Source organism: Phacochoerus africanus, chromosome 2 (genome assembly GCF_016906955.1).
Source record: "Phacochoerus africanus isolate WHEZ1 chromosome 2, ROS_Pafr_v1, whole genome shotgun sequence".
Classification (NCBI taxonomy): domain Eukaryota; kingdom Metazoa; phylum Chordata; class Mammalia; order Artiodactyla; family Suidae; genus Phacochoerus; species Phacochoerus africanus.
Window position 1 is genome coordinate 262,809,780 of NC_062545.1, and position 22,695 is coordinate 262,832,474.

The 22,695-nt window shown below is 42.4% G+C and overlaps 2 protein-coding genes across 4 annotated transcripts in view; one reads left to right on the forward strand and one right to left on the reverse strand.

Annotated features, from left to right (window-relative positions):
• Positions 1-966: 966 nt before the first annotated feature.
• Positions 967-21,813, reverse strand: PSMD5 (proteasome 26S subunit, non-ATPase 5). Its single transcript, XM_047768287.1, has 10 exons — positions 21,524-21,813; positions 17,352-17,496; positions 16,000-16,113; positions 15,176-15,304; positions 13,013-13,122; positions 10,334-10,476; positions 9,401-9,592; positions 5,205-5,314; positions 4,529-4,669; positions 967-1,552 (listed from the first exon to the last, which is right to left on the reverse strand). Exons 1-10 carry the CDS (start codon positions 21,694-21,696, stop codon positions 1,295-1,297), a joined length of 1,515 nt encoding a protein of 504 aa, XP_047624243.1. The 5' UTR covers positions 21,697-21,813; the 3' UTR covers positions 967-1,294.
• The window catches only part of LOC125120300 (protein CutA homolog), a 49,004-nt gene continuing 48,013 nt past the window's right edge, over positions 21,705-22,695 (forward strand). Inside the window, exon 1 of one of the 3 annotated variants that reach the window (XM_047768288.1) lies at positions 21,705-22,374. In XM_047768288.1, coding sequence (XP_047624244.1) covers positions 21,910-22,374 — 465 coding nt within the window. In that variant the 5' untranslated portion in view covers positions 21,705-21,909. The remainder of the gene's footprint in view (positions 22,375-22,695) is intronic. The other 2 variants (XM_047768290.1, XM_047768289.1) reach the window with 2 other exon arrangements.

The following is a 22,695-nucleotide window of genomic DNA, read 5'->3' on the forward strand; positions in this document are numbered from 1 at the left end:
CTAGTGTAAAGACTTGGATCTCTAATTTTTTTGTGAAACAATTTTCATCAAGTCCTGATTAGGCAGTGTTTTACAAACAGGATGCCACAAATACACATTTCATATTATGTATATTCTCTGAATTAGTTTCCAAGAGATGCCTAACAAAGTGCAACAAACTAGGTGGCATAAACCAACAGAAATTTAGTGGCATTAGTAGGAAAATGGCCAGTATGGAAACATGGAAAAGGGGACTCAGAGGTACCAGAGATGGCAGAAGAGAGATGACTAATCTGGGGACAATAAAATTCCAGTCACCTGAGAATCATTTTGCTACAGAGCAGGGCTGGTTTATCCATGTCACCATGGCTCAAAAGAAACCTATCTCTACATGCTGAACTATCACACTGATAACAAATTCATGTAGAAACCTCTAGATTGGTAAGTGATTGCTCTGCCCTTTATTATTTTATTTTTTTGCTTTGCCCTAGACAGCTGAAAAATAGGAAAACAGGGGGGAACATTTTTTAATCAATGAGAAGAAAGTGCATCCTTTGTTAATCAGTATCCTGGTTTAGGCAGGGTGTCCCCTCCATTCTGACTCTGGTTTTCGGGAGTCAGTTTTCCCCTATCTGATCAACTCAATATTGACTTGATGAATCTCAAAAATCAAAAGCAAACCTTTCTGGTTTGGCACATTATCATTCCGCCTCAGCCAAAACCAGAACAGAGTAAAAGGCATTGCTAAACAGCAAAAAAACCATCAAGGAACACTAGAAATATTTTTAAGATTGTTTATTTTTTAAAGGAATAATAGTAACAAAAAATAAAAAAAAAAAACTTGTTAAAAGTACTTCTTATTATAGGGAACATAATTTTAAAATTGCATATTACTTGTTTTTCAAAGAAAATTTATATCCAAGACTTTGCAAGTGGAATCAGAAGGTGGAAAAGGACCAAGAAAAAAGCGATGAGAATTCACAAACAATTTTAGATGAAGTGAATTTTAAAATAATATAGTAAGTCCACAAAAATTTTCTGGGGGGAAAATAAAACTTCTTCCATCTTTTTGCAAGGACTAAGGCAGTCAAAGGAATCTGAGAACTGTCTGGTTCAATTATGATCAAGTTTGTCTGCTTTCCTGGTTTTACACTGAATTTCAATGTAGAAACACAACAAATGTTAATGGTAAGATTACATCAGATATTCCATGATAATTTTGGTGGTAGGGAAGTTTCTGTTTTGTAAAACACATATGGAGTCAAATGCCTCAGAAGAAATTTTGGTCAATAAATGGTCTAGACTCTAGAAGAAATCATTCTGCTCCTTCCACTGCTGTCGTGGAAATAGGTTTCACATAGTATGGACCTTCGCTCAGGTAAGTTCTAAGCCTCAAATAATTTGGGTTACCAAAGATTTCTGCAATTGTCTTGGAATTGGCAAGCGCTTTTACCAGTTCATATTTGGCATCCTTCGAAGCTTTGTCACGCTCTACGGACCGGTCCATCACATATTCTACAAAACCTGGACTGTTAAACATAAGTTTCTGAGCCCAGGGTTGGTTTGCGATGGCCTGAAATAGAAAGAAGAAAGAATAATTCCTCTGAGTCTTAAGAAGATAAGTTTGTTAACAGGATAGCACAAACCTTAGAAAGAAATATGGCAATATGAACTTTAAAAATGTTACTTTTTTTTTCTTTTTGCTCTTTATGGCCACACCTGTGGCATATGGAAGTTCCCAGGCTATGGGTCGAATTGGGGCTGCAGCTGCCGGGCTATGCCATAGCCCCAGCAACACAAGCTATCTCTGTGACCTACACCAGAGCTCATGACAATGCCAGATCCCTAACCCACTGAGCAGAGCCAGGGATTCAACCACATCCTCCTAGATACTAGTTGAGTTCATTACTGCTGAGCCACAAAGGGAACTCCGAAAGTGTTAGTTTTTGCCTAAGTAAATTCCCTCCTGAAACTCTAACTTAATAATCAAAATATTAAAAAAAACTTTGTATACAAAGATGCTCATCACAGTATGAAAGGTACAGTATAAACCCTGAATAGCGGCCAGATGGGTTAGTAAAATTATGGTACATAGCAATAAAAAGTTAAATAAGCATTAAGAATAATGTTTAGGGAATTCCCTTGCGGCACAGTGAGTTAAAGAGCTGGTGTTGTCTGCAGCGGTTTGGGTCGCTGCTGTGGCACAGGTTTAATCCCTAGCCTGGGAACTTCCACATACTTTAGGTGCAGCCAAAAAAAAAAGTTTATAAAGAATAGGTAAATCTGTTATACAAAAAAAAAAAAATAGATCCAAATTATATACATGGTTGGAGTTCCCATCGTGGCTCAGTGGTTAATGAATCCGACTAGGAACCATGGGGTTGCGGGTTCCATCTCTGGCCTCGCTCAGTGGGTTAAGGATCTGGCGTTACTGTGAGCTGTGGTGTAGGTCGCAGACGCAGCTCGGATCCTGTGTTGCTGTGGCTCTGGTGTAGGCCGGTGGCTACAGTTCTGATTGGACCCCTAGCCTGGGAACCTCCATATGCTGTGGGTGCAGCCCTAAAAAGAAAAAAAAAAAGTATATATATACATGGTATAATTATAACAGCGGAAAAAATCCAATCAAAGACTAGAAAAGACTACCCTAAACTGTCATACATGTGCATAAGAGGATATATTTAAGAATGTTCATTGTAGCATCATTTGTAATAGATACCATCTAAATCTTCACTTACTGGAGAATGACACACTATAGCCATACAATGAAATACTAATGACTTTCTCTCTCTCTCTCTTTTTTTGTCTTTATAGGGCAGCACCCACAGCATATGGAAGTTCCCAGGCTGGGGGTCAGATTGGAGATACAGCTGCTGTCCTACACCACAGCTCACAGCAATGCCAGCTCCTTAACACACTGAAGGGGCCAGGGATCAAACCTGCATCCTCATGGATACTAGTCGGGTTAGTTACTGCTGAGCCACAAGGAGAACTCCCTAGTGACTTTCTAATTGCCTCTTTTAGTTTAGATAAGTCTTAAAAACATAATGTTAAAGAGAAAAAGCAAACTGCGGAACGATATGAACAGCATACTATTTACACAATTTAAGAATATGTAAAATACTTAATTTTAAAATATAATACAACCATGAAAAAACTATAATTTAAGTATATATGCATAGGTAGTAAAAGTATAAAATCATGCGTGTGCTTATGAATCCTGAATTCATCACAGTGATTACATCCAGAGAGGGAGAAAAGGGAACTGGATTGGGCATGGGTAGCATGACTGTGTGTTTGAAATACTTCACCAATAAATAAGAAAATAAATAAATTTAACAAATACCAATACTAAAAGGAAATATACCAAACAGGTATATTCTACTTCTTGATCTTTTTCAAATTTAAAAATAATGAACAGCAACTTATATGGTTCCTTTTTTTTTTTTTTTTTTCAGGGCCGCACCTGCAGCATAAGGAGGTTTCCAGGCTAGGGGTCCAATTGGAGCTATAGCCGCCGGCCTATACCACAGTCACAGCAATGCCAGACCTGAGCCATGTCTATGACCTACACCACAGCTCAAGGCAACGCCGGATCCCTAACCCACTGAGCAAGGCCAGGGACCAAACTTGTAACCTCATGGCTCCTGGTCAGATTCATTTCCACTGCACCATGATGGGAACTCCAATAGCAACTTATATAAATATTTTTAAAAATTTCACTCAAGGAGTTCCCGTTGCGGCACAGCAGAAGCACAGCAGAAACAAATCTGACTAGTATCCATGGGGATGCAGGTTTGATCCCTGGCCTTGCCCAGCGGGTTGGGGATTTGGCATTGCTGTGAACTGTGGTGGAGGTCACAGATGTGGCTTGGATCCTGCATTGCTGTGGTTGTGGTGTATGCTGGCAGCTATAGCTCTGATTCGACCCCCAGCCTGGGAACTTCCATATGCTGAGGGTGTGGCCCTAAAAAGCAAAAAGAAAAAGAAAAGAAAAAAGAAAATAAACTCAGCAAATCTTTGCTGAATGAATCAATAAATGCAAAGTATAAGAGCCAACATTGCTTAGCTCAACCTTGTGGGTTTTCGCAACACCTGCTGAAGAGATACCTCAGCTAGTTCTTGAAAAATGAATGAGTGGTTAACAAGCAAAGCCAGGAAGTCAGGGAAGACTGTTGAATGGAGAGAGTACAGGAGGATGCAGAGATATGAAATGAGAAGTCTGGTATCACTAGAACATCCTAGCCAGAAGGGAAGGGCAGGAAATAAGGCTTGGGAAAACCTGGGCTAGGGACGTAAAGAATCCTGAATTAATTCTGGATTAATTAATTAATCCTGTTCAAACATTTGCTGTAGCACCTAATTAATACCTTTTACTAATAAAATCTATCTACAAAGCTGTCTCCCTCATTAGTCTACACTAAGAGTAGAGGGCAGAAACTTCCTGTGCTCTTGTGTATCCCTAGGGCAAGGCAGAGGGACTGGCTCACTGAGTATTCAGGTACTGAGCTGGCAGAGACCTAGAAGGGCTTGTGGAGAAGAGAATGCTTACCGTAAACACTTTTAAGGCAGCACAGTGTAGTTCAGGGAAAGGTTGATTACTGATGCCACGGAAGAGCTCCAGCGGGTCCCGAGATAAAGAAGAAAACCAGGATTCTGTCATCCTCAGGAGGTCATCAGTCTGCTGTTCAGGCTACAGGACGGAAAAGGAAAATCTCAGGACACTAGAAAGTCAGGAAACCTGGATTCTGATCACACTCTGTCTTTACCTTGCTGTGTGGTCTCTGCCAAGCCTGAAGTGCTTCCCCCTAAACTCAGCCCAAACTGCCCCAGTTTTTTGCTTTTTTTGGGGGGGGGGGTTGATTAAGCAATCTCTAGGGTGCTCTCCAGCTTTTTTGTTCATTTTTTGGCATGTGAAAGTTCCCAGGCCAAGGACTGAACATGCACCATAGAGATGACCAGAGTCACAGCAGTGACAATATTGGATCCTTAACCTGCAGAGACACCAGGGAACTCTCCTTTCCAGTTTTAACATTCTATGATTCCACTTTAACTTAAAAAAATGTCACCAGTCATAAATGAGGGTTATCTTCTTTCACTAAAAGTGAGAAAGATGGCATTTATTTGGTCAACATTTATAGTAAGTTAACCAGTATTATGTTGATTCATACAGATTTCTTCTCCCCTACATATCCCTAAGTCCTTTATTAATTTCCCAGTCTACTTACTGGTAAATAGAAAAGAGAGGAAACTGCATCCAAACACCTAATTTTGAGCTCTGTTGAGGCATTCTTTGCTTGATATCCTATTTTCATGAGCAATCGTTCAAAGCGAGTTCCTTTGAAGAATAACAAGATTTTTTTTTTATTGTGGTAAAACACACATAACGTAAAATTTACCATTTTAACCAGGTTTAAGCATACCACTCAGTACATTCACAATGTTGTGCAACCATCGCCACCATCCACCCCCAGAGGTTTTTCATCACCTCAAACTGAAACTCATTGTTCATTAACGATTCCCCTTTCCTCCTACCCCCGTCCCCTGGTAACCACCGTTCTACTTTATCTCTGTGAATTTAACTATTTTAGGTACCAAGTGGAATCATACAATATTTGTCCTTTTGTGTTTGGCTTATTTCACTTAGCATGATGTCTTTAAGGTTCTCCTATGTTATAGCACATGTGAGAATTACATTCTTTTTGTTTGTTTGTTTTGCTTTTTAGGGCTGCGCCCTTGGCACATGGAAGTTCCAAGCTAGAGACCAAATTGGAACTACAGCTGACGGCCTACATCACAGCCACAGCCACTCTGGGTCTGAGCCTTGTCTGCGACCTACACCACAGCTCATGGCAACATCGGATCCTTTAACCCACTGAACGAGGCCAGGGATTGAACCCACCTCATGAATCCTAGTTGGGTTTGTTACCGCTAAGTCATAACAAGAACTCCCTACATTCTTTTTTTTAAAGACTAAATAACATTCCTCTGGATGTATACACTACATTTTGTTTATCCATTCACTCATCAATGAACACTTGGGTTTGTTTCTACCCTTTTTGGTTATGGTGAATAATGCTATTAATGAACACAGGTGTACAAGTATCTATTTAAGTCCCTGCTTTCCACTCTTTTGGGTATATACCCAGAAGTGGAACTGCTGGATCACATGATAATTCTATGTTTAATTTTTTGAGGAACCACCATAATGTTTCCACATTACCACCAGATACGCACAAGAGCTCTAATTTCTCACATCTTGTCAACATATGTTATTTTCTTTTTTTTTTTTTTTGGCTTTTGTCTTTTTAGGGCCACACCTGTGGTATATGGAGGTTCCCAGGTAGGGGTCTAATCAGAGCTGTTGCTGCTGGCCAACGCCAGATCCGAGCCACGTCTGCGACCTATACCATAGCTCATAAGCAACACCTGATCCTTAACCCACTGAGCAAGGCCAGGGATCGAACACGAAACCTCATGGTTCCTAGTAGGACTTGTTTCCCTGTGCCATCACGGGAACTCCTGTTATTTTCTTTCTTTCTTTCTTTTTTTTTTTTTGTCTTTTTGCCATTTCTTGGGCCGCTCCAGCGGCATATGGAGGTTCCCAGGCTAGGGGTCTAATCGGCCAGCCTACGCCAGAGCCACAGCAATGAGGGATCCGAGCCGCATCTGCAACCTACACCACAGCTCACGGCAACGCTGGATCCCTTAACCCACTGAGCAAGGGCAGGGATCGAACCCGCAACCTCATGGTTCCTAGTCGGATTCGTTAACCACTGCGCCACGACGGGAACTCCTATTTTCTTTTTTTACGATTGTTTTTTTCAGCTGCACCTGTGGCATATGGAAGATCCCAGGCTAGAGGTTGAATTCTAACTGCAGCTGCTGAACTATGCCACAGCCACAGCAATGCAGGATCCTAGCTGCAACTGAGACCTACGCCACAGCTTGTGGTATCACTGGATTCTTAACCCACTGAGTGAGGTCAGGGATCAAACCCATATCCTCATAGACACTATGTTGGGTTCTTAATCCCCTGAGCCACAACAGAAACTCCTATTTTCTGATTTTTTTTTTTTTTTTTAGGGAAGCATCAGTGGCATATGGAGGGTACCAGGCTAGGGGTCCAATTCGAGCTATAGCTGCCAGCCTATATCACAGCCACAGCAACACAGGATCCTTAACCCACTGAGCAAGGCCAGGGATCGAATCTGTATTCTTATGGATGCTAGTCAGATTTCTTAACCACTGAGCCACGATGGAAACTCCCCTATTTTCTGTTTTTTTTTTTTTTTTTTAAATAATCGACATCCTAATGGATGTTAAGTGAACAATGAGATTTTTAAAAGTACACTTTCATACACTATGACTGCTACCAACCTAAGCCAACATGAAATTAAACATGTAGTCAGAGACCATGACACATTCATATGCAATACAAGACATATAAATTAAAGTGTACAGGATTTGGAATAAAAGGACCTGGATCTGAGTAGCAGTTGCTCCACAGTTTGAAAAAATGATCTTAGAAAATTTTCTTCACTTCTCTGAGTTTCAGCTACCTTATCAGTAAAATGAGAATGACAATAGTATGTTATGTGCAGGATTGTAAAGGGATTTTATGTCACAGGTAAAAGCACCTAGAAAAGCACATACAACTTGAATACCAGCTGTGATACACAATAGCATAATAATTTTCAACGAATACTTCACAAGGGTTTTAACTTTGCTGTACATTATTTTTTTGTGTAGAAATCACAGTACCTGCAAGATACTCAAGGCTGTGCCACAGTGCCAAGTATTAATCTTTCTTTCTGGCTTTTTAGGGCTGCACCCATGGCATATGAAGTTCTCAAGTTAGAGGCTGAATTGGAGCTGTAGCTGCTGGCCTACAGCACTGCCAAAGGAATGTGGGACCTGAGCAGTGTCTGCAACCTACACCACAGTTCACAGCAATGCTGGATCCCAGACCCACTGAGAGAGGCTAGAGATCGAACCCACATCCTCGTGGATACTAGTGGATTTGCTTCCTCTGTGTCACAACGGGAACTCTTCCATCTTTTTAAAATTTTATTTTGATTCTTTTCTTCTTTTTTTTTTTTTGCTTTTTAGGGCTGCACCTGTGGCATATGGAGGTTCCCAGACTAGGAGTCTAATCAAAGCTATATGCCAGCCTACACCAGAGCCACAGCAACATCAGATCTGGGCTGCCTCTTCGACCTACACCACAGCTCATGGCAACGACGGATCCTTAACCCACTGAGGGAGGCCAGGGATGGAACCTACAACCTCATGATTCCCAGTTGGATTCGTTTCCGCTGCATCACAACAGGAACTCCCTAATTTTATTTAAATAGTAAAGTTGATTTACAATGTTCTGTCAATTCCAAGTATCAAACTTACACAAAATCTTGTAACAAATTTCTGCTTTCCTTCCTTGACATTGCAAATATATAAAACAAATGTCTTGGGAGTTCCCATTGTGGCTCAGCAGTAATGAACCTGACTGGTATCCATGAGGATGCTGGTTTGATCCCTGGCCTTGCTCAGTGGGTTAAGGATCAGGCACTGTGAGCTGTGGTGCAGGTCACAGATGAGGCTCAGATCTTGTGTTGCTGTGGCTGTGGCATAGGCTGGCAGCTGCAGCTCCAATTTGGCCCCTAGCCTGGGAACTTCCATATGCCAAGAGTGTGGCCCTAAAAAAATAAAAAATAAAAATAAAATACATCTTTTCATTAAATATTCACAACCACTGAGAAGTAGTTGTTATACTCTTTTTATAAATGAGGAAAATGAAGCCTAGAGTAGTGAAGTTCCAAAAAACTAAGTCAGCGTTAGAACTGGGACATGAATCCAGGTCTGACTCCAGACTACGGTCTTTGTACCAAGAATACTATATATAGAAGATGTGGAGGGTAAAGAGTGTTTGGTACAGTCAAGTTAAAAAAAAATTCAGTAATAATTATGAGACTATGTATTTACTTATTTTTTGATTTTTAGGGCCGTACCTGTGGCAAATGGAAGTTCCCAGGCTAGGGGTCAAATTGTAGATATAGTTGCTGGCCATAACCATAGGATGTGAGCAGCATCTGCCTACACCACACCACACCACAGCTACACCACAATGTGACCTACACCAGAGCTCACGGCAATGCGGGATCCTTAACCCACTGAAGCGAGACCAGGGATCGAACCTGTAACCTCATAGATACTAGTTGGGTTCATAACCCAATGAGCCACAGCGAGAACTCTGAGACTTTTTGGGGGAGTTAAAAGGGGTTAGTACACGGTCATGGTAAAAAGACTGCCATCTGTAAAAGTAGTTTCTACCATGCAGTTAATGTAACAGCAAATGAATTCACATGATGAATCCTTGTCAAAAATTGAGACATCCCTAAGGAAAGCCAAAACAAGTCATACCAACCTGTTTTCTGTAAAACCTGTTTTCCTTCAACATTGGATCCCAGGATTCCAATCGTGTCCACTGCTACACCAATCATGGTGGGGTCCTGACTTTCTGTCATGTCAAAGACTTTCTCCACAAAGACAGGATAACGCTCACAGATTTGTTGAGGACTATCCATGATAGCCAGGTTTCCAAAAAACTTCACAAATCCTAAAGATATTTACAATAATATATTTTAATAGATGAAGAAGACAGCATCAATTGTGGGCCCTAGGCTTTTGTGGGACAGTAAGAAATTACAGGCCAGAAAGAGGAGAAAGATTATGATACTGTGTTGCCTGGAAATCAGAGAGAGCATAATGAGACCTGTAATGTGTGCCCCTGAGGGAACAGAAGCCCCAGGGTGTCAATGGAGCTGGGTCCAAATACTGAAGCATTGTCATGGGCAAGAGGGAGAACAAAAAACAAGGACCAGTGGATACAAATGATAGGGAGGGAAGTCTGGAGTCATTATCAAGAAAAAAATTTTAAATAGAGAGGTTCATTAATGAAATAAGCAAGGCTACCCAGGGAAGGGATTGATCTATTTCTGGAAGTGCTGAAAAGCAAACAAACAATTAATCATGTCCCAAAATAGAATGGCTAAAATAATTCCACATTAGATAAAGATTCTAACTTCAGAGACTTGATGAATCTCTGCAATATACTATAAATGTTACTACTAGTAGTTTTATTTTTCTTTCTTTTGGCTGAGGTTTGGCAATTATTTCCAGAAAATCAGAATCAACAGTGCCTGGCTCTCAAGAGCAAAAGATTCCACCTCATCAAAGGGCGATGGGCATCCTCTCAAGGGAATGAGCTCTAAAGGAAACAATCCCTGGCCTTTCCTGTCAGAGGTAACTCAGAAACAAAACACACATTACCATTTCCACAAGCATCAATACTTCTTACCTGGCAAATAGAAGCTAGAGAAAGGGTCTGAATCCGCCCCAACAATTATATTAGAAATCTGATCAATGACTCCTTCTTGAGCAAGGTACTGTCGTCCATGATGAGTATATGCCAGTGATGTCACCATTTCTATACAGGTGGCTCTGAAATGCCAAGGTTTTGCAAATGATTAGCTTAGTTCATAAACTACTTTCACATAGGCTATCTTATTTAATTCTTCCCACCAATGTGAAAGGCCAATGATCCTGGCTGTACTTTTCGGATGAGGATACAAGAATGAGAAAACTGTGAGTTGTCCAGAATCACGTTGTTTTTACGAGGCAGAGTTAAGACTTAAATCAAGACCTTCTGGAGTTCCCGTCATGGCACAGTGGAAACAAACCTACTAGGAACCATCAGGTTGCGGGTTTGATCCCTGGCCTCCTCAGTGGGTTAAGGATCCGGTGTTGCCGTGAGCTGTGCTGTAGGTCGCAGACGAAGCTCAGATCTGGCGTGGCTGTGGCTGTGGCAGAGGCCGGCAGCTATAGCTCTGATTGGACCCCCTAGCCTGGGAACCTCCATATGCTGAGAGTGCGGCCCTAAAAAAAAAAAAAAAAAAAAAAAAAAAACCCAAGACCTTCTGGCCAGAGGCCCACTATTGTTTCCACCATAATGTAGCGACTTCCTCAAAGTTTTTAAACTTTGCTTTTATCTTGAAATGTCAAACATATACAAAAGTAAAGAGAGCAGTACAGTGAGCCCCATGTACCCATAATCCTGATTATACAGCCATCGAGATTTTACTTCACTTATTTCAATTTTTCCTTCCTTTTTTGCTGAGTTATCTTAGATCAAATTCTAGTCATCTTGCCATTTACCTCTGCATACTTCGGTATGCATCACTAAAAAACATGAATATTTTCTCACACAATTATAATGCCTTTACCACACTTTTTTTTTTTTTTTTTGCTTATTTTAGGGCTACACCTGAGGAGGCATAAGAAGGTTCTCAGGCTAGGGATCAAATTGGAGCTACAGCTGCCAGCCTATGCCACAGACACAGCAACGTCAGATCCGAGCCACATCTGCGACCTACACCACAGCTCACAGTAATGCTGGATCCTTAATCCACTGAGCGAGGCCAGGGATCAAACCTGCAACCTCATGGTTCCTAGTCGGATTTGTTTCTGCTGCACCGTGATGGGAACTCCTACCACATTTTAAAAATAATTCTTTGGCATTAGCCAATACCTAACCGTGACCAAATTTCCCCAATTAACTAAAAAAAAAGTATTTTTATAGTTGATCCTAAGGTATTTTAACTATTTGCGAAGATTTTTTTTCTGTTACAAAGCTAAGGAAATTTAACAAAATAATTTTTTATTAGAGTAATATGAAACAATGTAACCCAAATGCTTTGAGCCAGTGCAACTGGTAACTGGTTTACGTTTGTGAGTTTAACAAGTTCAGTCACATTTAAAGAACACAGGACGAGAGTTCTCTTGTGGTTCAGTGAGTTAAGAATCCGGTGTTGTCACAGCAGTGTCTCGGGTCACTGCTGTGGTGCAGATTTGATCCCTGGCCTGGGGAACTTCCATATGCTGCAGATGTGGCTAAAAAAGAAAAAAATATAAAAAATAAAGAACACAGGACAATCAGAAAATCATTTAAGATACAGAAAACAAAATTCTATGTATACAAAGATACCTTTTAGGACAACAAAATACTTGAAACAAACCAAGCGTTCAACAGCGAGAGTGTATTAGTAAACTGTGGATCATCTACAAGGAACCACTTGGCAGATACTAAAGGGGATTTAGGGAGCAGGGGGCTGGGAGTAAAGAGACTGAAATTAACATTTCTTTGAGAACCTATTTGTACTGCTCTCCATGGTCAATTCACTTAATCTTCATATTATCTTCTTTATAGTCATTGTTACCCTTAGGAGATGAGGAAACAGGTGCAGAAAGGTTTGTCTGAGGTCAAGCAGCTACTAAGCAGTAGCGATGCAAGCCCAATTCTCATTCATTTTCAAAAGTCCACGTTTCTTCTATCATGCCATTGTGCTATTATTTAACGTCAAAAAATGAGTATGTTTACATGTTAGTTAATACATACGGCAGTAGCCATGTGATTGGCAAATTTTATTTATTTATTTATTTGTTTATTTTTTGTCTTTTTCCCTTTTCTAGGGCCACTCCCATGGCACATGGAGGTTCCCAGGCTAGGGGTCTAACTGGCCCTGTAGCCACCGGCCTACACGAGAGCCACAGCAACGCCAGATCTGAGCTGAGTCTGTGACCTACACCACAGCTCACAGCAACGCTGGATTTTTAACCCACTGACCAAGGCCAGGGATCGAACTCACAACCTCATCGTTCCTAGTTGGATTCGTTAACCACAGCGCCACGATGGGAACTCCGTGATTGGCAAATTTTAAAGAGCCCATGTGCCTAAGGACAGGGAACACAGTTACTCAAAAGAAGCTGAACTGTCAAATAGGGCTTTGCTAAGTTCAGGATGCTGTCACTGTGTAAGCTGAGCAATGTTCTAAAGGCCCCTTCTTCAGGACACGCATCAGTCATGAGATGGCAACCAGGGCGCAGGCTCCATTAGGGAAGATCACACTTAAGTCCCAAGATGGTCCTCTGGCCTTCAAAAGAAGATAATTTGCTTTAAGAACTCTCTCCATCAACATACCTGACCAGCACATCCTCACCGGTCAGTTCTCGGAGGAGCTGTGTTACCAATCCACTGGTGGTACAGTAGTTTAAAGATTCTGGTGACACGGAGGAAATCTCCACAATTAGCTGGAAGAAAAGAACAGAGAAAGCAACAAAGTCAAATCAGCCAAAACTTGTTTGATGTTATTTTAAGTTAAATGCAAGGACTAGGTTGGCTCAGTGGTTAACGAATCCGACTAGAAACCAGGAGGTTGCGGGTTCGATCCCTGGCCTTCCTCAGTGGGTTAAGGAGCTGGTATTGCCATGAGCTGTGGTGTAGGTCGCAGATGTGGCTCGGATCCCGCGTTGCTGTGGCTCTGGCATAGGCCGGCGGCTACAGCTCTGATTAGACCCCTAGCCTGGGAACCTCCATATGCCTCGGGAGCAGCCCAAGAAATGGCAAAAAGACAAAAAAAAAAAAAAAAAAAAGACAAAAAAAAATGCAAGGACTAGGTACTTTATATAATTGAATTTTTAAAAACCCATTATTTGTCTCCACAAGTAGGAAGATTCATTCAACACACAAGAAATTACTCTAAGAGTTCCTGTCGTGGCTCAGTGGTTAATGAATCCGACCAGGAACCAAGAGGTTGCGGGTTCGATCCCTGCCCTTGCTCAGTGGGTTAAGGGATCCGGCGTTGCCGTGAGCTGTAGTGTAGGTTGAAGACTCGGCTCAGATCCCATGCTGCTGTGGCTCTGGCGTAGGCTGGCGACTACAGCTCCAATTCGACCCCTAGCCTGGGAACCTCCATATGCCGTGGGAGCGGCCCTAGAAAAGGCAAAAAGATCAAAAAAAAAAAAGGGAGAGAGAGAAATTACTCTAGCACAGAATACTCCTTTTTTTTGGCTTGTTTTTTTAAGGGCCGAACCCTAGGCATATGGAGGTTCCCAGGCTAGGGCTCCAATTGGAGCCTACACCACAGCCACAGCAACGCAGGATCTGAGCTGTGTCTGTGACCTACACCACAGCTCATGGCAACGCCAGATCCTTAACCCAATGAGCGAGGCCAGGGATGGAACCTGCATCCTCATGGATACTAGTCAGATTTGTTTCTGCTGCACTACAATGGGAATCCCCAGATTTTGATTTTTCAAAAGACCATTCTGACTACATGCGACGACAGCTAGCAGTGACAAAAATGGATGAGATTGGACCAATGTGGATGCAAATACAGTCTTCCAGGTGAGAAACACTGGTAGCTTAGATTACAGTGGTGACGACTATGTCAAAGAAGAGAAATGCACGAGTTTAAGTAAAACTAACTGAATGGATATGAAGCAGGGAGAACATGGCCTTATAGACAATGAGCTGGAGGTCCAATATCCAGCCATCTGGACTGTGAGACGGCGTCAGTTTGTTGCTGCTGTTTTGTATTAGGGGCATGAGGTAGGTGGGCAAGATCAGGAGTTTGATTTGAACATGAGCATGAGCGTCCTACAGAAAGCAGTTTACTTGAATGTCTGAGCTCAGAAGAGAGGTCAGAGGTTTACATGTGAGAATCATTGCCATTCTAGGTGGGAAGTGAAACCACAGCATGAACACAACTGCCTAGGAGTGAATATAGAGCACAGTGAGAACAGGGCTTGGGATTCTGCATTCACAAACTCCAACAATCCGCCGGATCGTTAACCCACTGAGCAAGGGCAGGGACCGAACCCGCAACCTCATGGTTCCTAGTCGGATTCGTTAACCACTGCGCCACGACGGGAATTCCAGAAGGTCCCTTTTGAATATGCAGCCTATTAACTGTGTGGTCTGGGTTAATGACGCCATCAATAGCGAGATTAATGACAATGAAGTACAGGGTTTACTGTGAGAACTGAAGATACTTATGTGAGGATTTAGCACACTGCTCAGCACACAGCTTCTTCTTACCACCACCACTACAGCTAATTTTTTCAAAGTCTGGTTTCAGCAGTATCGCCTCTATTACAGAACTTAGAGTGTAGTATAAATATTTTTTATATGACCGTCTCATATACTAGGTTGGGAGTTCATCCCTACACCCTGGGCACCTAGGATAGACCCTAACAGATTATATACTCAATAAATACAGGATAAATGAGCCATTCTGCCTTCTAATCTAAGCGTTACTGCATTTTGAATTACAGGCACCAGAAAGTATGCTTTCAGTCTTACCTCATACACCCTGTATCGAACAATGTCATTTGTCTTCATCACACTTTTCAAATCATCTAGCAGATTACTTTCGAACAAAGCCTCCAGTCCAGCTTGGGTCAATGATATTCTTGACAGGGATTTAATGGCCTGATAAGGAAAGAAAATAATTTCTTAAGTCATAAAAATATAGAATTATATTTTCTACTTCATAAGATTGAGGTGAGTTCCCATCGTGGCTCAGCAGAAACGAATCTGACTAGCAACCATGAGGATGCAGGTTCGATCCCTGGCCTCACTCAGTTGAAGATCTGGGGTTGCCATGAGCTATGGCGTAGGTCAAAGATGAGGCTTAGATCCTGTGTTGCTGTGGCTGAGGCATAGGCTGGCAGCTACAGCTCCAACTCGACCCCTAGCCTGGGAACCTCCACATGCCACAGGTACAGCCCTAAAAAGACAAAAAGAAAAAAAAAAAAAGACTGAGGTGAAAATTAGTGGATGGAATGCATCTTACCCAATGAGCATTCACTACATTTCAGCTATTCTTTATAAATGGAAAAGATACAGAGTATTCCCAACAGAAAACAGAAAAAAGCTTCTTATCAAGAAATCCAATGTAAGCCCTATGATGGATAATTTAGCTATGGATTTCTAGAAAATAGAAGAGATTCACTAGTATTAATTTGACATCATTTATTTATTCATTTGATACCATCTTTATGAGGTTGCAAATTCAATGACACAAATCATCCATTCTAAACCTTCACCTCTCAATCCAGAAGGCCTTTCTCTGTCTTTTAAAACACTAATGTCTCTGCATGTTTAGGCTGATGGTTGTGACTCACCGCTTTAGCTACAGACAGATTCTCTCCACCAATACAATAAACGATTTGTTTTAGTAATTCAGCATTATTTAGAATCTCAGTAACAGCATCAGAACTGTCAACAATTCTTCCAACCTGAAAAGAAAACAACAATCAGAACTACTCTTCCAATGTTGGGCAACATGGGAACACATGATGGTCAAATTTCCTTAGTTATTTCACGAGTTACTGCTTACGGCTACAAGACGAGCCATTAAAAATTCCAAATGATCCAAATTCATTAAAGCCAAATATACAGATGATAGTCACATCTTTGAAAGCAGAGGAAAAAAAAGGTGAATAAAGAGTTGAGATATCTTAGCGAGTGAAAACAATACAAATCCTAGTTCTACCATTTTCAGTTGTGTTGATCTTGGGCAAATTAAATAACTTCTTTGAACCCAATCTTTTGTTTGTAAAATGGAAATACTTAATTACTGTCCTACATAGTAATGAAGATTAAATGGGACTAGATAGGTAAAGAGCCTCCTACAGACTTTTGCACATAAATGGTCAAAAAATAAGTTGATACTTTCCCTCCTTTCTTTTTTCTCTTTAGGGCCGCACCCTCAACATATGGAAGTTCCCAGGTTAGGGGTCAAATTGGAGCTGCAGCTGCTGGCCTAAACCACAGCCACATCAACTTGAGATCTGAGCTGCATCTTCGATCTACGCCACGGCTCATGGCAATGCTGGATCCTTAAGCCACTGAGCAAGGCCAGGGAACAAACTGGCGTCTTTATGGATATTAGTTGGATTTTCAACCTCTTGAGCCACATCAGGAATTCCTCCCTCTTTCTTAAACAAACAATTCAGAGAAGAGGAAAAACAGTAGTTGAACATCTTTTGGATAAGTAACTGCTCATCTTCTGTCACTTCAGGATAGTCTTCAACAGCAGCTCTTTACCCAAATTATAGCATGTGAGGTTACCAGGGTAGTAAGAGTTACTGTCTTAATTTGTTGGTATAGTGACCTTTATAATAGTACTTTGTCCATCACACTATAGTAAGACTTAACATGGTAAGCTTTTGCTCTGGACCAAGGGCTCACTGAAGGAAAGAAACAGTAGCTCTAACAGCATATGGTACAATACCTGGTAAAAGTAACTCAGTAGTTGATGAATCAATGATTCAGATGGTACTGAGTGGAACTTCTTACTTTAGCTTGTGGTTATAGTTAGGCACGCACACTAGAACAGACTAGACACTCCCTAGGGATAGAGAGAGCACATGTTTTCTTCCCCTCTGTTTTTGGCATCCAGCACAGAGTCTTGCCCAGGGCAGATGGTTACTAAACGTCAATTCCCTTATGATGTACTAGTAAAATTTCCTACCTGGGACAGAGTGAGGATTTTTACAGAATCATTGGTATGAGTAAGTCCCCTCTGCAGGTCAACCTTGAGGTTCCGAGCCACGTGAACTGGCTCTAAAGCTTGAAGCAATCTCTCCAGGATGGATACACACAAAGTAGTCTGTTCCCTAAAGGAGACACCAGAGATGTCATCAGTTCATGTCCTACTAGGTAAGAAGTAACAACCTACTACTATCTGACACCTGGCTCAATGAGGCTCTCCACACAGACCTCCTTTCAAAACACCAGCTTCTACCAATTTATTCAACATTTATTCAGTACCTGTTATGTACCACGCCTATGCTGAGCTACAAATCAGAATAAGATATATTCTCCAGTCTCAAGGAGCTCAGATTAATGGAAGACACAGAAAAATAAAAAGACAGGGTTCAGAGAAGGCTTCCCAGAGGGATAATACCTGAGCTAAACTTTAGGAAAAAGTGAGCGTTATTTAATTGAAGAAATACGTTCCAAGTCGAGGGTATACTAGTAAATGAAAGTCAGAGAAATGAGACAATATCATGCCTTCGAGGTACCAAAAGTTGCTTGGTATGATGCAGAGGGAGAGAAGTGGGGAGAAGGATGAATGATAAGAAACGAAACAGGAGCTCCTGTTGTGGCTTAGTGGTAATAGCCCAACTAGTATCCATGAGGACATGGGTTTGATCCATGGCCTTGCTCAGTGGGTTAATAAGGATCCGGCATTGCTGTGAGCTGTGGTGTAGGTTGCAGATGCAGTTCAGATCCTGTGTTGCTGTGGCTGTGGCACAGGCCGGCAGCTGTAGCTCTGATTCCACCCCTAGCCTGGGAACTTCACACCACACAGATAAACCTTAAAATAATAATGCTGTGTGAAATAAACCAAACAAAAGAGTACATAGTATGTGACACCTTTTGTGGGAGGGGGAGGCTGTGCCTGAAGCATGTAGAAATGCCCAGGCCAGGGACTGAACCTGTGCCACAGCAGTGATCTGGGCCACTGCAATGACAATGTCAGACTCTTCACCCACTGTGCCAGAAGGGAACTCCCATCATCATCTATGTAAAAAAAATATATATATATATTTATAAAAATATAATATTTTAATATTTCATAGTTATAAAAGTATATATTTATATATTATAAAAATATATATAAAGAGGCAAACTCATCTATAGGATAGGAAGCAAAACAGCAGTTGCCTGGCTGAGGCAGAAAGGGACTCATGAAGGGGCACAAGAAACTTCTGGGGGTGAGAGACATTTTTGCTTCTTTGATTATGGTGATAGTTTTGTGGTATATACATGCCAAAACTTGTCAAACTATATTTTATTACGTGCAGTTTATTTTAGTAAATTATGTATCAATAAAGTGTTTTTTTGTTTGTTTGGGTTTTTTTGCTTTTTAGGGCCAAAGCATATGGAAGTTCCCAGGTTAGGGGTCTAATTGGAGCTACAGCTGCTGGCCTACACCACAGCCCCGGCAATAAGGGATCTGAGCCCCATCTGCCACCTACACCACAGCTCAGGGCAACAACAGATCCCCAACCCACTGGGCAAGGCTAGGGATCTAACCTGCATCCTCATGGATACTAGTCGGATTCATTTCTGCTGCACCACAACAGGAACTCCCAATAATTTTTTTCTCTTTAAAGCAATAGTAGGTTAAACTGTACAATGCAGAGATACAGGGTCACATGTGGCCCTCCGAAATCAAGAAACCAAAGAATTAATAACATACAATCAGTCTTGTTAGCCTTTTATGTTTAAGGAAGTAATCTTAGGACTTACTTTCCCTCACAAAAATTCCAGTCAAGTCTAGATTTATAACTATCAGCAAAGATCCAGAGTTCCCGCTGTGGCACAACGGGACTGGTGGCATCTTGGGAGTACTGGGATGCATGTTTGATCCTTGGCCCAGCACAGTGGGTTAAGGATCCGGTGTTGCCACAGCTGTGGCTTATGTTGCAACTAAAGCTTGGATCTGATCCCTGGCCTGGCCTGGCCCAGGAACTCCCTATACCAAACAAACAAACAAAAAAACCCCAAAAACAAAAACCAAACCCCAAACCAACATATAAACCTGTGTGATTTAATCAGGAAAAGAGTATATTGCCAATCCACCATCCAGAGAATGAATGTTCCCACAAATCGTAATTAGTATCTATGACGTGCTGAGTTCTGAATAACTTTATCTTTAAATTTCCATTAAAACTGTTTCCTAGAGCACTGCTCCTCCATTCAATAAACCACCCATCCCATGAAACTTTGTCTTCAAACTCCCCTAAATTTCTGTTCCTATTGCAACTCTGGGATTAACTTACGTTGTGGTCACTGAAACTCTCTTCATCTTTAATATAAAGTGATTGGACTAGGTGGGCTCTCTAAAATTTATGAGTTTAATGTCTCATTTGCCATATATTGTATTATGTGCTACACCTTAGGAAGCATGCAGAGACGAACAAAATATTCTTTGCCTTCAAAGAATTTACAGATTAGAAACAAACACATATGGAATTATAACATAAAGCAATACTGTCAAATATCATTAGTAGAAGTAACAGATCTGGAGATCGGTGGCCAGTCCCTTGCCAACTGTAGTGACTGAGAAAGCCTTTTTGGGTGAGGTGGTAATTTACCTGGGCCTTAAAGGATGGACAGATTTGGAGAGAGGGTGAGGCATTTCAGTTAGAAGGACTGGTGTGAACAAAGTTAGGAAAGTGCCAAGTCATGCTCAAGGGAAAGTAAGTATTGCCACGCGGTAGCTGGAGCAGATGAAATGTGTAGAGAAAAAGGATGAGGCTGGAAAAGTAGGGTGGAAACATATTGTAAGGTCCAAATGCCAGACTAACAAATCATGATTTTACACTGGAGTCAATGGGAAACCATGGAAAAGATGTGAGCCAAATGACCTGAGCAGTTCACTGTGGTTGCAATGTGGGAAGGACACACTAGAAAAGGAAGCTCAGAGGTAATGAATGAGAAGTCAGACTAATGCAACAGACCTAACAAGAGGGAGAAAATGAGGGCCTGAATTAAAATGGACAGAGACATTGCATAGGCAGACTTAAATGTTAACTAACAGAAATTAATGGAGGGAGAACACATATGAAAAGGGAGGACTTTTAGAAGGTCAGAGCCAAGAAAACCCTCTGCTCTGAAATCACCCAGTGTTGATCCAGTGCTTCATTCTCTTCCAGAAGAAAAGCCTCTTTTACAATTTCTGGATCACAAACATTTCAAAAGTCTTTTAAGTTATCAGATGATCAAATACAAAGTGTTTTAAAATCAAACACTACAGATGTACATAAAATGAAAATAGTTGCCAACCTACCATTCAAAGTTGCACTTCCATGTTAATAGTTTCAGATACTCTTAATGTTACACTGGCCTGTGTTCACATGGGTGTAGGAGGGTTGTAACCGCCCCCACCCCCCCTTTTTGGCTGCACCTTTGGGCATTCAGAAGTTACCAGACCAGGAATCAAACCTGTGCCACAGGAGTAACTAGAGCCAATGCAGTGACAATGTGGTATCCCTAACCTGCTGAGCCACCAGGAAACTCCTGTAATCCTTTTCTAAAATTACACATAATGAGATCATAAAGGCTTCAATTTTCTTCTTTTTATTCAGCAACATATATTAGAGATCTTTCCATGTCCACATACTGGATCTGCCTCAGTTTTTCTAATAGCTTCATAGCATTACATAGTCACGTATCATCAATTTAAGAATCCCCTTTTATTGGATATTCAGGTTGTTCCTAGGTTTTTTTTTGTTTGTTTTTTTGTCACCTTCTATCATGAAAGTACATTTTGTGTGCGAGCATACCTGTACGTTAAATTTCTATACTGGGTCAAAAGGTATGAGTTTAAAATATTGATGGGTCCGGTCAAATTGCCAGGATAGTACCCCTTCTTAAGAGGAGGAGAAAAGTCAAGGACTTCGATATAGGATTGTGGAGTCCTCCCTGTCAAGCGACGGCCAGGGGCACACCTCAGAGCCTGGACTTGAACACTGTCTTTCGCTTTTCAGCCCAGAATCCTCCCCTCTCTGAAATTTCAGCTAAATTCAACCTTCTCTGAGACTGAGAAAAGCCTCCCCCGCTACCACGCCATCCCTGTCTCCATAACTGGGGGTGTCACTCTCCCCTTCTCAAGTAGAAGGATCCTCTCACCGATGGTTCTCGTTGAGCAGGGAGAAAAGCGGACCGAGGCGCAGTTCCGCAGCATGCTCACGGAGCTCGCTGAGTGGCACCGACTGCAGCACCGATTGCAGAGCGCGCAGCTCCTCCAGCGGCGCCTCCAGCCGCGACACCTCCCTCAGGAGCGCCAGCACCTGGGCCGCCATTTTGCCCCCTCCCGCCGGGGTTTGCCTAGGTGCCGGCCCTCTTCCCGGCGCATTTTCCCGAACCTCGCGAGATCCGCCTGGCGCAGCCTCTGTTCCCTGAGTTTTGGCAGGACTGAGACCAGCCAGGGCGAGCCAATAGCATTTCAGAGTTGGCGGCCGCGCGCGCTCAGGGGCTGCTAAGCCTCGCGATACCAGGACCCACTGGGGTCGCTGATGTTACGGGGTCGCGCCGGGTGTCATCTTGGCTGCGGCTCTGTTAGTTCCACAGTCCGATGCTGCGGTCGGTTTGCTTCTTTCCCACCGAGAGGGAAGGCAGAGGAAGTGCCCCGCAGGCGGAGTAGGGAGAATGAGGACCAACCGAAGGTTAAACGGCCCTGCAGGCGTCCCCCGGCTCTAAAGCCAGGCTCTCAGCAGTGGTTGAAGTGGAGGCCGCTGCAGCTTGAGCAGCGTCTTAGGCCGAGCGGAGGGATGGGCATACTGCTCCCGGGCCAGAGACGTTTTAAGAGGAGGCGGAGGGTCATGGCTCTGGAAGACGAAATGAAAATTCTCGATAACCTGGAGGAAGGCGTGAGTAAAGGCGGCGTGGGGCGCCCTTTGGGCGTCGGTCAGGCAACCACACGGATCCTGAAGCAAAACGAGAAGGCCATCAGGGCCAGCATATTTCGCCATCTACTCCAGGTGCTGTGCATTTCCCGTGTCGTAAACATTGAGAAGATGGAGACTTGCGTTAATCTTCTGGGTGTAGGATTAGACCAAAGGGGGCCGGTCTCTGACGCCGAAGGCCAGCTGCGGGGGCAACCCAGAGAAGTTTTCGGCGTACAAGGGATGGTTTGAGAAGTGGGGAAGTGGCTGTAGTCTGAGAAATTCGAGGTTGGTGGGGGAGGAAGAACCGTTAAATACCCAGTCCGCTCTCATGTATTCCAAGCACCTCCAGAAACTGAGGGGAGCCTGAGGCTTTGTGTCTCAGCAGGTCTTCAACCCCAAGGAGATGAGCCTGTT